At 36.9% G+C, this 17,613-nt stretch overlaps 1 protein-coding gene across 4 annotated transcripts in view; it reads right to left on the reverse strand.

Annotated features, from left to right (window-relative positions):
- IL1RAPL1 (interleukin 1 receptor accessory protein like 1) overlaps positions 1–17,613 on the reverse strand; it is a 989,733-nt gene that overhangs the window by 14,834 nt on the left and 957,286 nt on the right. For all 4 annotated transcript variants that reach the window (XM_067466766.1, XM_067466768.1, XM_060770127.2 and 1 more), the window contains one exon: positions 12,401–12,544. In XM_067466766.1, coding sequence (XP_067322867.1) covers positions 12,401–12,544 — 144 coding nt within the window. The remainder of the gene's footprint in view (positions 1–12,400; positions 12,545–17,613) is intronic.

Below are 17,613 nucleotides of genomic sequence, written 5' to 3' on the forward strand. Positions count from 1 at the left end.
GCGATGTTTTGGTGCTAAATTAGTAAATACAATAACTACTACATAACGTTACTATATTGAACTCCTTTTTCTTTTCATTTGTTGTAAAACATGATGTTTTTGGTGCTTAGTTTGTAAAATCATAATGTAATTTGACATTTAATAGGCTTTTCCTGAATCCCTCCTTATTATCCAACATTTTTGCTTATTCAACATTCTGCTGGCCTGTTTATGTTGGGTAAGCAAGACTCTGCTGTTATCAGTAACCATATACAAAACTAAGCAATTCCCCACTGTTAGATGGGTGAAAGGAATAAAATATTTTCTTTCTTTCTGGGATTCAAATCCTTGTCTCCAGGGTCATCTTTCACTATACCACACTGTCGTAACCCAGACATTTGTTTCCTACAAGTTTATAGGATTCATAGAAGACAATCCCTTTTTGAAATGGATTGAATGTGCTATGAAGTAGGAGAGAGCAAAAGTATGAAACTATGTTTGTAACAATAATGGCTATAAACAGAAAAGAGTAAGTTGGCCTGGCATTTGCTAAATGAGCTTCAGGTTTAGCCAGCAAACTACCAAACTACTTTGGTTTATATGAAATCAATTTTGAAGTGCTGAAACTTGCTGATGCAGCTGGAAGGTCTTGTGCGTTGATCAGCGAATATTAACTATGGTTAATATTTATTCTCAAAGTACTAGAGTACCACAATTCACAGACATCTGATTACTGGATTATAGGCAATTCCTGAATTATCTGAGGCAGCAGCGCTTCACTTTGAATAATAATAATAATAATAATAATAATAATAATAATAATAATAATACTTTATTTATATTCCACTTTTCTCCCTAATGGGACCCATCATAATATAATGTAAAGTAAGCACATTTAACATAAAATACAAGACACAAAGAATAACATCCATAAATGATATAAATATAAAGCATTAAAATTTAAAACCAATTACAATTATTGTGGAGACTCATAAATTAAACAATATATTTCACTAAGCTCAAATTCTAGAATAGAATATTTTTAACTTAAAAATGGATTTCAGAGCATTGCCTCAAATTACTTTTTATATTCACACCTTATGACTGAATATTAGGTTTTTATTTTCTTTACTTATTTATTAGCCACATTTATACAAGTATATTGCCTTCTATCCAGTAATGTAAGATGTCTTACATGGCTTTTATCTATGACATAAACTTGTATGAGCTAAAATACTGAAATCACAGTGGAAGCTGGGAGAAAAGATAGAAAACCCTTCTGACCTTCAGTGTAAGGGCAATAAAGAAATAGAAATTTTGTAGACTATAAATTCTTCTAAAAGATCTGTCGGAAAACAAGCCATTGCAAATGGGATCTTAAAATGAAATTTGGAAGACCCATGTAAGGAGGATAATTCATTTGATCCTCATAAACTTCAGGTGTTCTTTTAGAATATTAATCTAGCATCTGAAATGATCAGATTAAGAAGCTGCCACAGGATACAACGCTTGATGACATTTTATATGCCATTCAATTGATATCAGCATGGAAAGCACTAAGACCAGATGGTTTTCTGATAGAATGCTATAGACCTTTTAAGAGCAAATTAGTCCTCATTTATGTTCCACAAAAGAAGCTTTTATGTCTTAAAAATTACATTTAAAATCCATCCTGTTAGTATTTCTATTTTATTAAAGCTGGGAAGGAATTGAGAGCATGTAACTTTAACGTATGATCTACTGGGAGATGCTTTAAATGCTTAATAAATTCATTATTACTAGTATTAATCTGGATTTTATTAGTGGGTTTTAACTTTTATTTTATCTCTGTTTATCTTGTATGTCTTTTAATAGTGTCTTATCTCTTGTTTTAATTATGTTGAATCCCGCTTCAAGCTACAGGAAGAGGCGAATAATAATTTTTTTTATTATTATTGTTATGAGATATTGTGACACTGATATGTGGATGATCATGCCCAGCATTGTCATTCATTTGCAATAGATCTCAGGGACATCGTAAAGCAAAAATGAGTAAATTGTAGTCTGTGGATTGTATGTGGCTTCTGGATAACCCTGAAGTCAAAATGGTGACAAAAAGGTTCTTTTTCCATGTCAGGAGCGATTTGAGAAACTGCAAGTTGCTTCTGGTGTGAGAGAATTGACCATTTGAAAGGATGTTGTCCAGGGGATGCCAGGATAGTTTTGCCATCCTGTGAGAGGCTTCTCTCATGTCCCCACATGAGAAGCTAGAGCTGACAGACAGGAGCTCACCCCACTCCCCATATTCGAAATGTCCTACCTCATGGTCAGCAGCCCTGCTGGCACAAGGGTTTAACCCATTGCGCCACTGGGGGCTCTGGTAATAGAAAGTGACGACATTTCTTCTGATGACCATTTTGAGAAGAGCTAAGATGGAACTACAGGCATTTTAGAGCACTGTTGTCGGGGGGAGTGTCCTGGAGGAGTGAAAATTTGCCTTAGTTGGCCAGGCCATTCCTGCTATAAAGAGATTGAACCATTACCTAATGGTTGCTAAGTGGGAGCTAAAAGATCATCCCTGCCCAATTGGTTAATATACATACTGAAAAATTTATATGGAGGGAAATAATGACAAATATATTTTAATAGTTACTATATAGTAGCGTGGGCATTTGCAGTGGGCACTCGGGCTAAATTTGATCATCAGTCCAGCTACATCTTGCCACAGCAAGCCCAAAATTGGTACAAGATTTGTCTTATCAAGTCACTTTTCCTTTGGATTTCTGGGATTTTCTTAAGGATTGGGAGGGATGGGAAGGAGTTGGAGATGTTCGAATGTTGGTTTCATATTTCCCATTCTTTCTATAAACCATGTTTCTTATAGACTCCAATTATATTAACACATTGTGGCTATCACATTAAGAAACAAAATGTCAAAATAAATACAACTGGATGAGATGCTGTATACAGAAGTGAAATGTTGTGACAAAATTAGACTTTTGTTTATTTTCCTTATTTCAGTATCAAAGTAATTTGAAGGCATAGTATCAGTGGATAGGGGCAAAGCATTTGGTACAGGGAATTGAGATGTCCTGTTTTTCTTAATATGTACATGGGAATGTTCTCCTTACAGCATTAAGATTTTGAAGGGCAAAATCTTTTAAAATGTTTTCTTCTTGGCATATCTCAGGGAAATCCTTACTGACCTAACAAATACTACAAGCTTCAGCTGCAAAGCTCAAACCTAATTTAGACATAACTGGAGTGGAAATTATAGGATAAGCATATAAGGAGCAACCTTGTGCTGATCATTCATTGATTTTCCCCTAATACATTTTTCTGTGTTTCTAAATGGTTAGATTTAATAATTAAATTCTCACCTCCATCAAGCTCTTAATAATTTGAAACAAGTCAGCACTCATGCCCATCAACAATATGGAGACAGACCCTGCTTCAAAAAGCTGACTATTCTAGGTGGATCTTACTTTTTATTAAGTACTTAAGGTTAATTATAACTGTCAATCTATCAAAAATAATTACTTCCAAATTGAATTCTTTGCTAAAGGAAATTAAATTACAGTAATGATAAATAACCCTGCAGGCACTGAATGTCCATTGCACAGAGAATCAATTGCAGGTTTTTGTTCATACTTAAAGAAACTTTCCTAGGTGCGGAAGGTAAGGAGACACTAATATGGCTTCTTGTGGTCTAATTTTAAAGAATGCTTTGATTTGTTTTTAATTGAGTACCTTGTTCTCAAGGATTTTCTTCTAGTAAAAGAAGCTGCCACAGCCAGAGCAAAACTTAGCACATAAGAGTTAAAAGGTCCTCCGGTTGAAATAGAGGAGTGTCTGGAGGTCAAGCCTCAGATGTAATGTAAACATCTGGTCAGCAATACCAGCTGAATAAAAATGTTACCCCAATATATATACATTGTCACAGGACTTGGATTAATCTATTTTAAAGTTGGAGTTTTATTTTTTGCAAATTTGTTTATTCACAGATTTGATCTCAGGTTCCCATTCTATTCAGATTCTGTCACATACTGTAGTTACTCAACTCGAACGCTCACCTTTTTTGGCTAAATTGCCTGGCATTAGATTCACATAATACGGTAATCTTAACGCTGAGCCAAAGTATTAAAGGAAGCTGCTTCAGGAGCACCTGGAGCTCCTCTTTGAGGGATGTCATCTCTAATTAAATGGCCAGGGCTCAATACTATGCAATCCTGGGATTTGTAGTTTGGCAAAACACCAGCATTTCTTGATAGAGAAGGCCAAAGACCTTGTAAAGCTACTGACCCTGTGACTCCATAGCATTGAGCCAAGGCAGTTAAAGTGGATTCATTCTACAGCATAGATACACCTGAAATCCATGCTAGTGCTCTAACACTTTTGTTTTAAAGAAGAAATTCTAAGCAAGCAGCAACTGGAATGGCCATATTACAAAGAATGCACCTTTTGCTGCTGTGCATTACTTTAATCAACCTTTTTTTTTGTTTCGGGGTTTTGAAACTTTTTTTTAGTTTCAGGGTTTTGAAAATTTAGGTGTGTATTAGATTTGATGGTGCATTAGACTCATGTAAAAAACATATGGGTATGACACCTAGAGCAATGGTGGTGAACCTATGGCAAGTGTGCCAGAAGGGGCATGTAGCATCCTCTCTCCTACCATGCACACTATTGCCTGCTCCAGCTCGCTCACCCACTCACCCAGCTGCTTCCCATCCCACACCCACTTGCTTACCCATCACTGACCTAGAGCAATACATATGATAGAAAACCCCATTACAATGAATAGAGCCAACCCCAAATAATTTTGCTCAATTTTAGTTGTAGCACCTAAAGCTAGGAATTCCTGTGCTTACACTGTAGCATTTATATGCACAACAAAAGCAGTTTCCTGGACCTCCGCTGGGACTTCGGTTTCCTATGGCTGGATGCTAGCTGGCTCTTCATCTTGCCTTCTGCCACCAAATAGCTATCAGGAGTAGTGGCATTGGAAGAATAAGATAATATTAAAGGGAGAAGAAAAGATCTTGTGGAGTTTTATATTTTGCCAATATGATCAGAATATCTACTAGTCTTACACTAGAAAAGTTGTAAAACAAGTCTGCCTTTGGCTATTGAAACTCTGGTTTGCTTTTATTTATTTATCATGTCAGGCAACCGAACAGTTGTATTACATTTGTCAAATATTGTAATAATACAAATGATGATGAATAATCTACTGATCTTTCTGCATTTTGCAGGAAAAAAGTACTATTCCTTCACATTTCTTGGCAAAGTATTCAAGGAAAATAATCTGTGCAGACTAAATATGGATTTTTTTTTTTGCAGGAATTGTAGGTTTCAAACCTAAATGACTATTTCCAGACAGCCATACGTGTTATTTAAAATACAAGGTGACTGTGTTTTACACACACAACACCCCTCCCCCCGCAAAATGTTGCATAACAAAAACATTTTCTTGTTCAAGATTTGTTATTTGCCCAAGATGAATTCTGAAAATGTGGGGATGATGGAGCTACTGTGTTAAGAAACAAACAAAAGTATAATATAAATAACTTGAAGCTATGTCTCAAAGTTTTTTTTTATAAAAAAAACTAATTATAAGTATGGAGAAACATTATTGGGGGTGGAACTACACTGACCCCTTACTCTGGAATGTGGTCCTGGATGATGATAAAAAAAGAAGAGGGCTTCCTTCCAGCAGACAAACTCAGGACCATGGCTGAGCTGTCTGAGGATGGGGACCCTAGTACTGATCAGCAGGAGCAGGGCCATTCTAATGTAGAAGTGCTTGAGCCAGAATGGGATCAGACTGGTGAGCAGGAATTAACTTGCCCTGCCTGGCTTCAGTTAACGCTAGATTCCATACAGCTGCGAAGGTCAAGGAGATTGGCATAGAGCAGGGCTACTCAGCTGTAAAGGCTTGCTGCTGGCAGCAAAAAATTACAGATACTGGCAGTTTTCTAGTGCTGGCAACAATTGTTGTTGTACAGAGAGCTTCAGTTGGAAATCTGGTAAATCTTGAACTTTGAACTTTAGACTTTGTGTGTTGGACCTCTGGTAAGCTTCATTCTAATTTACTCTTGGAACAAAACATTGTGACTATTATGGATGTGGAATCCATTAAAATGGTTCAAAATCATTACAAAACTGGGGAATGCTGGAGCTTCATTTCTAAAGTGTGTCTTAAGTATACTAAGTGAAAAATCTGTTACTGTAATGGGACTAACAAATTTATTTTTACTAGTTTGTTACAGTAATTGTGCATAATTACTATAATTGGGGAAACTTCAGGGGCTCCATTTTCCTCAGTTTTAAAACTATTGGGTTGGAACTTGCTACATTGAAAGAACACATTTACCACTGTTAGCCCACTTAATTTCAGAACATTTCACTTATCCATGGATTTTTGGCAAATTTTCAAAGTTTTTATAAACAACATTTTTAATAATAAAAAACCTGTTCCTAGTTTCAAAGTATTTTTCCTGTTTAATTGTGTAGTCCTTACTTTGAAAATACTTGTTCTACTCCAGAAACTTTTCTTTTGTGGCAGGAACTTTGCTAAATTGATGGAGACTCAACAAAACAAAAACTGCTGCATATAGGACAATGTTCCTTGTGCAAAGACAAAGTTTTTGGAGTGTAATAAACTTTCACTATGTTTTTATGACAGAACCAATTAGAAACCCAGGAACAAAAAAACATCACGTAGAATATTAACAAATATGTTGGAACTCTGGCTGGCTACAGACTGATCTCTCCTAATTGGGGCATTCTGATGCTAATGCATACTGGGAAATGTAGTTTAGGTCAGAGCCTTTTGAATTCTTTGGCATAGAGCCCCTCCCCTTCCCAAAATGCACCGCTCCCTCTTTTCACTGCTCCTAATGCTGAGAGACTCCATTAATTCCAGGGGGAGGAATGGCAAGGCAGGAGGCTTTGCTTAATATAAATTAAGCAAAGCCTCCTGATTTTTTTGGAATTTAAATTTTTTACTATAATTTTTTTTAAAAAAATAAGATGAACTGGAGTCACCAGTTGTATCCATTCTCAGCCAATCAGAGCATGGACACAACCAGGCCTTTTATTGTTTCAGAAACAGAGTGAAAAAACTTCAACTCCCATCATGCCCTGAGAGGAGCTCAGAGGCTTTTCAATGTCCAACCCATAAAGTGCTGCTGGAAGAAATTAGTTCCCAGCAGGACCCTCTCTGGAGGAGGATCCTAGGGAAGTTTTCCAGAAGAAATGGATGCTACTGCTGGGAGGAAGAATGAAGATACTTTGTCTCAGGTACAATGTAGTTAACCCCATAATCTCCAGGAGCCACTGCAGCAGGTCTCTATCTTAGGTACAATGCAGTTAACCCCATCATCTCTAGTAGCTGAAAAAATTCAGCTCCCTTTGTTTTGGCCAGCTCTCCCCCCCCCCCCCAATCCTGTTTTTAGGGATCTAGCAAACAAATCCCTTAATTTTCTGAATCAGTTTCAGTCGAAACAAATATGTGCAAACCTCTAGTACTTGAACTTTGATTAATGCGGGTTTCATTAAACAACCAGAAGGACCATACTAAAATATTGTAATGCATAACTTGTGATTATAAACTAGCATGGCAGAGGTAAGTATGGTCAGTGGACCCAAGAGGCAATGTTTTTGCATTAGATCATCCAACCTCTTCTCTCATCTTTCATTTCAAATATTCTTTTAAAGCTGACAGCCTGTACTGGTTCTTAGGTGATAAATTAGAGATTGGGTGGTTTTCTTTATTGTATAGGTATGTAAAAGATATTTTTAATGTGCCTTTGCAAACTGAGAGATTCTCCTGAGTATGCTGATACCTCCGTCTTTTTTCTGTGGTCCTGAATTGAACATATTTGCTGTTAGGAGTGATGTTAGTATCTCAATTAGAGATCGTATTGGAGCAGCTGCTATGAATTCAATATTTATGTGGTGCAACTTCACAGGATAAATATTAAATAGATACATTTAGAGCATGTGTGGAAATCCAAATTGGCAGGTGAATTTGTTCAGATTTTTAGACTTACACTCACAAATTCCAGGTTAGAAAATCATAAAGGTAAAAAACCCCACATATATCTTAGCACTAATTTTAAAATTTCCCAGTTTCTAAATGGCACCCCAATGACTTAGTAATACAACAACTCTCAAAAGCTATTAATAAGTGCTTGAGCATGAACTGGCCTCCAGAGTCCTTCAGGGATGGTCTGATTTGATTTATACAATGCTACTGAGGCTCCTTCTACACTGCCCTATATCCCAGGATCTGATTCCAGTTTATCTGCTTATCCCATATTATCTGGCAGTATAGACTCATATAATCCAGTTCAAAGCAGATAATCTGGGATCAGATCCTGGGATATAGGGCAGTGTAGATTCATCCTAAAAGTGAATATTGAGTGTGTTTAGCGTGTCTTAGATGTTCTACTAGGAATGAACAATGTAGCAGGGTTTTAGTCACAGTGGCTGGTTCCACACAGTGGCTGGTTCCACAAAGTCCGCATACTTCCCCTCAAAACTCATGCTTTCCTGGGGGTGGGGGTGGGGGTGGGTGGAGAGGTGTCTAGATGCTATGTCGGACCATCTGGCAAGGCACTCAGACACTAAAGAAAATGCCCCAGAAAAGCCTTAAAATTAAAAATAACTTACCTGGCTGCCATTACCCTTTGCACACCTTTCTATGTGTCTTCTTGGCACATAGAAAGGACATGCCAAGGAGGGGGGGGGGGGAGAACAATTTTGCCTGCCTGGCATGTCATTTCAACACACCTGGCATGTCATCTTGACACATCAGGAGAGCTTTGCCACCAGGGTAATGGCAGCCAGGTAAGTTATTTTTAATTTTTAAGGAGTTTGGGTGAGGGGGTTACAGCCTTCTGGGTTTTCCAGGCTGATTCTGCCCAGAAAATGGAAGAGGGTTGTGCGGACTGCAGTCCGTACAGGGCCCATACTGGATTAGACCTGGGTCTTTCAGAAGACCCAGGTCTAATCCAGTATCTAATTAATTCAGGACAATTCAAGGTTATTCTGCTCTGTCCCAAATTAATTTGCTTTTACCAAAGGAATTGTTTGGATGTCTCTGTTAAAAATGCACAAGCTCGTGTATTTTGGGCCCAGTGATTCCATGAAAAGTTTTATAGGTTAACCCTAGGTTTCTGAATTGTACAATTCTTTATAGAGGTAATATATAAATCCCATTTACATTTTATGACCACCGCCACCTTATAAAGAATCTAACATTTTCTAAACACTATTCAATTTTATAAATAAGACTTAACATTCTTCTTTTAAAATGGAAACCAGATACAAGTTCAAATTCACTTCTTACATGCAAACAGGGAAATGAAGTTGCCTTTCCAGAGATAATCTAGAATGAGTAATACCCCCTGGAGGTTTTTTTTTTGGGGGGGGGGGGGCAAAATACTTTTTAATGATAAAGTAATGCTAGGTAGGTATTTGTTTTATACTGCCAGTTAGACTCCTTCTACACTGCCATATAATCCTGATTATCAAAGTAGATAATCCACATTATCTGCTTTGAAGTGGACTATATGAGTCTATACTGCCATATAATCCAGTTCAAAGTAGATAATCTGTATTTTATATGGCAGTGTAGAAGGGGCCTTAGAATGGTGCTCCCACAAGATTTAACATGTATCATGTTTTGAAGTCATGACAAAAGGTGAAATTTTCAAGAATATCTACATTTCAAATCTTATACACCATGATCTTTTTTCTAAGACATCTGATCCATTGCACACAAACTCTTGTGGTGTCTTATGCATGTTCAGATGACGTTTTGCTTGCTATTTGGTTCACAGGTCACTACCTATTTAAAATGGGCTATGTCTTCAGCAGTGAGCACACTGCAACGAACAGCAGATTCAGTTTTCTGCTGTATGCTCATAGTCTAATCACAGACTTTCTTAAATGACAGTTTATCAACTAAAGACTTGCATACTTGTTATAACAAGAATTTAGATGCATTAACTAAAATGTGCCAAGAGGAGAAATGGAGGTATTTTTACAAAATTAAATAAAAATCAAGGTCTTTGCAAAAACAGAGATGTGTGTTCCTTAGAAAATTGGAAAGTAGATGGAGAGGCATTGAAACTGTATATAATTTGTAATAAGAAATCTGTCAAGTAATCTTGATAATTATTCCGTTATCATTTAAAGAGCTTTCATGTTCTCCTTTTCCTCTTCCTGTTATGAAAAGTATACTCATAATCTGCATTTTAAAAATGTATTTTCTATTCCATGGAAAGCTGCAGTGGCTATTACTCAGAAACAGAGCACAATAATGTGATCACTGAATGTATCTTGTCCCCTGAGCTGTTAATAGTTGCCCCACCACTACCACTCCAAGTACTCTAGAGCAGGGGTCCTCGAACTTTTTTAACAGGTGGCCAGTTCACTGTCCCTCAGACCGTTGGAGGGTCGGACTATAGTTTTTTTTTTAAAAAAACTATGATTAAATTCCTATGCACACTGCACATACCTTATTTTGCTACTGTTGTGAATCATAATGTAAATATCTGATATGCAGGATGTATTTTCATTGTTACAAACTGAACATAAAGCATTGTGATTAATCACAAAAATAATATGTAATTATATATTTTGAAATATTTATTTCTAATTACAAATAAATAAAATTTTGACATCAAGCATGTCGTAGCAAGAGTAACAGTCTTAATATAACAACAGGGAACCCATTAATATGTTTACTGATCAGCCTATCAGCTGAACTCCCATGACCAACAGAAAATACTGGAGAGTTTGGTTAAAATACACTCGAACATGTGGACGTTGCAGTCACTCCTGCAATCAAAGAGCATTCTGAATTCCCCAACAATGAGATTCAACCAAACTTGGCATACAGAACACCCATGACAATTAGATTCATCATAGTTTGTGGCAGCCACACAAACAAAGTATCTGGAGGAGAACAACTGTTCAAAGTAAGGACGACACAATTAAACAGGATATAACACTTTCAAGCCAGGAACAGATTTTTGTTCTCCAATTTGGTTTCAGAGTGTAATTCCAGGTGGGAAGCTCTGACCAAAGCAGGAGATCACAAGAGGAGGGCTTTATTATTATTATTATTATTATTATTATTATTATTATTATTATTATTATGTTTGTTTATTATTATGTTTATTATGTTTATTTATACACCACTTTTTGTCTCCACAAGGAGACTGTGGGCCCTTCCAGACAGGCCCTATATCCCAGGATCTGATCCCAGGTTTTCTTCTTTAAACTGGATTATATAAATCTGCATGGCCAGATAATCTGGGACAAAGAGAAAACCTAGGATCAGATCCTGGGATATATGACCTGTCTTGAAGGGCCCTCTAAGGGCCCTTCCAAACAGCCATATAACCCAGAATGTCAAGGCAGATGATCCTCAATATCTGCTTTGAACTGCATTATCAGAGTCCACACTGCCATATAAACCAGTGTGGATTTTATACAGCTGTGTGGAAGGGGCCAAAGCAGCTTACATTTCAATAAAATTTCAAATCTACAAATATATGAAACACTACAACAGAATTAAATATCACTGGTATTTCTTAAAGCAGGCATGGGCCAACTTGGGCCCTCCTTGTGTTTTGGACTTTAATTCCCACAACTCCTAACAGCCTACCTATGGGCTGCTTTCACAGCAGGAGCCTGGATTTGCCGAAGAGAAGCAGAGGACAAAGAAGGGAAGAAAAGGAACCCCCGGTTTTGAGGAGACGTCTTTCCTCCAGGAGGCTGGCGTTTCTGCCGCCCCCACTCTCCCCTTCCTGTTTAGCTGGGGGGGGGGGGGTGGTGGGTGGGCTTTGCTCCTTGAGCCCTGCGTTCAGGTAGAGATGGAGGGAAGGAGGGAGGGCTGGATGGTGAGGGGAGGCTTCGGGGCTGCCTATTGGCAGCTGCATCTTTTCTGGAAGAGTGGAGGCAAGGGATTCTCTTGCTTCCGCTCTTTCAGGCAGCAGCCGCGCGCTCCCACCGCCGCCTTCACCTCCTCCAAGAAAGAAGAAGTAAGGGAAGAAGAGGAGAAAGGGAGAGGAAAAAAAGAGGGAGAAAGAGAAGAGAGAAAGGAGGAGGGAGAAAGAGAAAGATAAAGAGAGGGGAAAGGGGGAGAGACTGAAACGAGGAGAAGGAGAGAGAGCTTGAGCAGGAGACAGAAAGAACGAAAGGAGTTCTGCGTTAGCAGAGCCAAAACTTCACTTAGACGCAGGCCCCCTCCTCGGCGGGCTGGATAAATGCCCTCATCCGGCCCCCGGGCCACAGTTTGGGGACCCCTGCTCTAGAGGGCTTGAAAATCCTTTAGAAACCGTTTTCTCATTGTACATCTGTACTCATCTGGTACATAGTTGTTTTGAATGTCAAGAAAAGTGCAAAGAGATGTTTGCCTGCTTACCTCCATCAAGTTCTTCAGCACCAAAATGATTTCTGTAGAATAGCATAATCTCAATCTTGTAGCACTTGTAGATAGTCACTAAACAAACAAGTAGTAGAAGAATAGCACCAAGCCCGCCAGCAAGCTCAACTGTATACATCAGCTCTGCAAAGAATTACAAAACATAATAATTACATATTCCAACTTTAAGGCAGCCATTTATTATCACATCAGAAAAGGGAGAAATGCCTTTTAACAATTCTCAAACACATGTTGGATTGGGCTGTTGTAGATTTTTTCAGGCTAACTGTTGAAAACAGATTGAGCTTTTGTAGCATGTTGTTACAAGCATGGAAACTCTTGTTGAGTACAACACAAATATGACATAGAGTCCATCTACATAGAAAAAAAATATTTCAAATAGGTTGCAAGGTATATATTTTGATTTTTCCAGATTTAAATATGAAGATAAATTATGTCATGATTCATGGTTCAGTTGTGTTTCAATATTGCAGTCCTTTCACCATGGATATGCAATTCATCTTATCTCCTTAGCTCTCCATAAACAAGATTGTCTTTACTTTACCTTTTAGATGTTGTGAATCTCCTCAATTTATCATTTCTGACATTCAAGATCAGCGGCAACTGTTACATTAAACCATGGTAGATTATGTAATGGGGTTGAAATCGCTATCATATAGTTTAGTTTCCAAGGATGAAAAATTGCTAGGAAAATTCAGTTTTATCTATCTCTCAACAAGAATCTCCTTGTAATATCACTTATCAGATAAGAAACTGAAGTTTTAAATTCATTAGTACCCATTGCCTTCCCATTTGTTGTTGTTTCAGTCTTGCTGTTGTTTCTGTTGAGAATGTGAGATGAAAATATATACTTCTAAACATCACAAGCCTGTTGCATTGTTTCATAAAATGTATTAAAATTAGAGATGAAGAGTTATCTGTTACCCTAAAAGCATGCAAAACTTTATGGGCAGTAATGTTTCCATCATTCAGCCTTTGAAAAATCACTATAGCTAGCATTTGAAAGCAGTTAAAAATAGATTTATAGATTGAAAGAGAAAGATGAATAAAACACTGTGTTTTGTATGCCTTACTAACTGACTAGTGAATTTGTAAGTAATTTGTCTTTGTGATACTGGAAAGCAATTGTGAAGCTATTAGTTTATTATATAATTGACTGGAAATTCCTATATATCTAAATTCAGGCACATCCAAATGTTGTTTTTAAAGCAACCTCTTTGGGAGATGATAAGGCTAGAACTAAGCTTGGGTGTTTTTCAGATCAAACTGAATGTGTCCACCAGTCAAAATACATTAGATATAAGCCCTATGGGTGCTTGCAAGAGTTATCCAATTGATGACCAGACATGAAATAACAAGATAAGAGAATTTTGGTAAAACATAGGCCAGTTTTTTTGACCTACAGTCTATTCAACCCACAGTTTGAAACAATTTTCCTGTCCTGCAGATTATGGTGACCAACTATCATAGAATCATAGAAACTTAGAACTAGAAGTGTCCTTGGGGGCCATCCAGTCCAACCCCCTTCCAAGTAGCAGGAAAATCACATTCAAAGAATGCCCAAAAGATGGCCATACAACCTCTGTTTATCGGCCATGAATATAAGAGAGGTTTAGTCATAACAAATTTTGCACATTTTAGTGGTGCGGCATCAATCCAAAATAAAATGGATTATAAATTAATTGAATAAATTATTGAATAAATTAATTGTTAAACAAAACAATTAATTTATTTTGTATATAATATGCAGGTCACAATCTAGAAAAATATATATGATTTTTTAAAATACAGTTAGTTAAAATTTTTGAAAATCATTGAGAATTCAGTTTGACTTTTTAGCACCTTTTATTTTTATGCATAGGTGCTCAGAAGTGGCACTGATCTCAGAAGCACTTTACTTCCAAATAAACTTGACAAGGCTCCAGACGGCTGTTGGCCAAGGCTAGATGAATGCAAGGAAAGATGCTGAGGCCAGAAAAGAAAAATGGAAATAGAGTAGGGGCAAAATGGGAATCAAAATGGAAGACACATGGGAAAGAAAAGAGGAGTGTGGGAGAGAGAAAATACTTCCAGAAAGAAATTGAAGTATGAATGTGTACGGAGAAGAATGAAGGCAGGAGGAAAAAGAAGTCTTGAAGGAGAAACAGAAATAAAATTTCGATTAGGAGTGTGCAAAATTTCAGAGGTTGTTTCATATTTCTGGAGATTTGGGTGATTTGTGACTACAAATTTTCAAAATATGAACTGGGAAGCCAGCATCAGAATCTTTCTGAAATGAAACAGCCCTTCCGAAATATTACAGAAAAAAAATCAGAAAGATTTAGAGATTTGGAGTAGTTTTTAAAAGTTAACAAAATTACCTGGTGTGGGAGGGAAGGAGGGGGCTGAATGCTGTAGCTGCAAAGCTAGTCTCCTCCCCTCAGTGAAAGATGTGTGCTTAAGAAATTCGTCCTGTGTTTGTTAAAACTTAAACTTAGTAAGTGGTTTAAATTTAGTAAGTGGTTTAAAATTACATTCCTATTTCCCTAGCCCTTGGATTGTGGATCTTAGAAAGTGGTTTAAAATTACACTGCTCTTTCCCTAGCCCTAGCAGGAAGATGGAATGATTATGTTACTATTATTTATTATTATAATCATACAGTTGGAAGGGACCCATAAAGGCCATCCAGTCCCAAGCCATTCTGCCAAGCAGGAAGATGGAATTTCTATTATACTATTATGCATTATCATCATCATCATCATCATCATCATCATCATCATCATCATCATTATTAGACTCATATGGTTGAAATGGACTCCAAAGGCCATCCATGCTAACCCCCTTCTTCCCAAAAGGAGGACCCCCGTTAAATCCTTCTTGACAGATGGTAATCCAAACACTGCTTATAGAATCATATGCTGGGACTTTAAAGGCCATCCAGTCCAATTCTACTCAACAGGTAGGGGAACATCATCCAAGCCTTCTTAACAGATGACTAACCAGGCTCTGCTTAAAAACTTGTCCCCAGTCACATATGCTTAAATTGAAAAAAAAAATCCTAAAAATCAGTAGATGAATGCATCTTTTTGAAACCTTGCAGGATCAATGCCCTGATTATGTTGTGTCACTGTGCAGAAATTCAAGGGGATCCCTGTTGTAGTTCTTTAAGAATATATTTGTAATTTTTTTAAAAAAAGGTTCCTAAAAATCAGTGGATGACTGAAACATTTTGAAACTTGGCAGGCTTAAAGTGGTAAGTGTGGCCTACAATGTGGAAAATTTCAACCTAATAGCCATTAGAATATTTCATTTTTTCAAGCCTCAGACTGAGAGAGTGTGATATGCCTTAGGCACTTAAATGGAAAAAAAATCCTAAAGATCTGTGGATAACCAGATCATTCTAAAACTTTCCAGAAATTATGGCTTGCTTATGTTCTGACACTGTGGAGAAATTCAAAATAGATCCTTATTGTTGGTTTTTTTTTAAGAAAAATTATTTTTAGAAACATTAAAATTTCCTAAAAATTAGTGCATAACCAAAATGTTATGAAACTTGGCAGACCTACAGCCATAAATATTGCCTAACAATGTGACAAGTTTCATCTTTATAGCCATAAAAATGACAGAGAAACAAGCATTGAAAATTTCCGCATTGCCACTGATGGAATGAATCTTTAACAAAATTTTGGAATTCAGATTGCAAATTGAAACACTCCACAATCTTTCCAAATCTTTCAAAAGATTCAGAATTTGAATTTCAAAGCAGATTCCTAAATGGATTCCTGCCATTTTGCACACCTCTAATTTTGACCCAAAGGTGACCGGCAATGTTCAGACTACCCTGAGGGTCAGGGGTGGTTGTCAATTGAAAGGAAAAAAAGGATTTTGTGTTGGGTGGACTGGCTCTAAATAACATAGGTCTGCCCCATACACATACAAAGCCTTGACAGGTCATGCCAAACCACTCTTTTCACCAAGGTCATCAACCTGCCCCTCACCCATAGCACTAACCATTGCATGGTCTGAGGTGTACATAAAGTTGCAGCCATCAATGGCAACAATGTGGCTAACATGTTACCTCATCAGATATTATTTTTTAAAAATAATTTGAGTGCATTCCCTCAAGAGTCTAAACTACCAAGAGAACGTCAGTTCATTAAAACTTGTGACATAATACATATACAATTCTTTGATACTCTACAAGTCCCTTCATTGTTTTTGCTTCCATGATACAGTTTGGCCAGAAAGTTTTCCCTTTCTTTTTTATATATATTTTATCTAGAGTATTCAGTTATATATTTCAATTAAAGAAATATGAACCTTGGGAGGAAATTGTGAGCAATAAAATATATTCCTCACAATGTATTGCTTACACTGATATACTAGAGTTTTTATCATTGCAATGCATGCTGCATCTATAAAAGCTTCAGTGTTCTTCAAAATAGAATAGAATATAATCAAATATGATTATTTTTTGTTTTTAAAGGATTTGTGTTTTCACAATGTTCACAACAAAATGGTAATGTGGCTTCTTTTATATTCTATGGTTTAAGATCAAGAGTGCTGGTTCCACATATTTGATATATTTCTTATCTGTAGGGAAAAAGTGTTTTGTTTCCTTCAGATAAATAAGCTCACAACAGTTTCATTAGAATAGTAATAAAATGGGCAGGGAAATAAATGGAAATGGAAATTATATGGCCCTGGATTACCATAGCTCTGTTTATCACTTTCTGACACATGTGATGCGGCTGTTCAATAGTAACCAGAAGATGGGAATTTAATGTTCTAGGTTGCTAGGTGCAAAACACTCCATTTATGTGTTTTCAGTAATGATGATGTATTGAGGCAAGGGAAAAATGCTAGCTTAGAAAAATGCCTTAGTATTATTATAAGATTAAGTAGATTAAATAGCAAACATTCTGTGGAGTTTTTAATTCAGCAGTTATGCTGCATTTTGCTGAATGCATATATGCTACAAAATATATGGCTGTCTCACTTGCAGGGTGTTTCTGCACAGTTATTACACCTAGAACTATAAAATTCCTGTAGTTTATATACTTATTTAATTCAATTCCAAGGGAAATCCAATAGAGTATCTCTGAAATCAATGTGATCAAGCCTAACAAATGTTCTCTGGATTGCACCTCCTGTCCCATGTATTGAATTTGACCTCACGCCACACACTTATAGGACTATGATTTCACTTTAA

The sequence above is a fragment of the Anolis sagrei genome, chromosome 3 (assembly GCF_037176765.1).
Source record: "Anolis sagrei isolate rAnoSag1 chromosome 3, rAnoSag1.mat, whole genome shotgun sequence".
NCBI classification, from domain to species: domain Eukaryota; kingdom Metazoa; phylum Chordata; class Lepidosauria; order Squamata; family Dactyloidae; genus Anolis; species Anolis sagrei.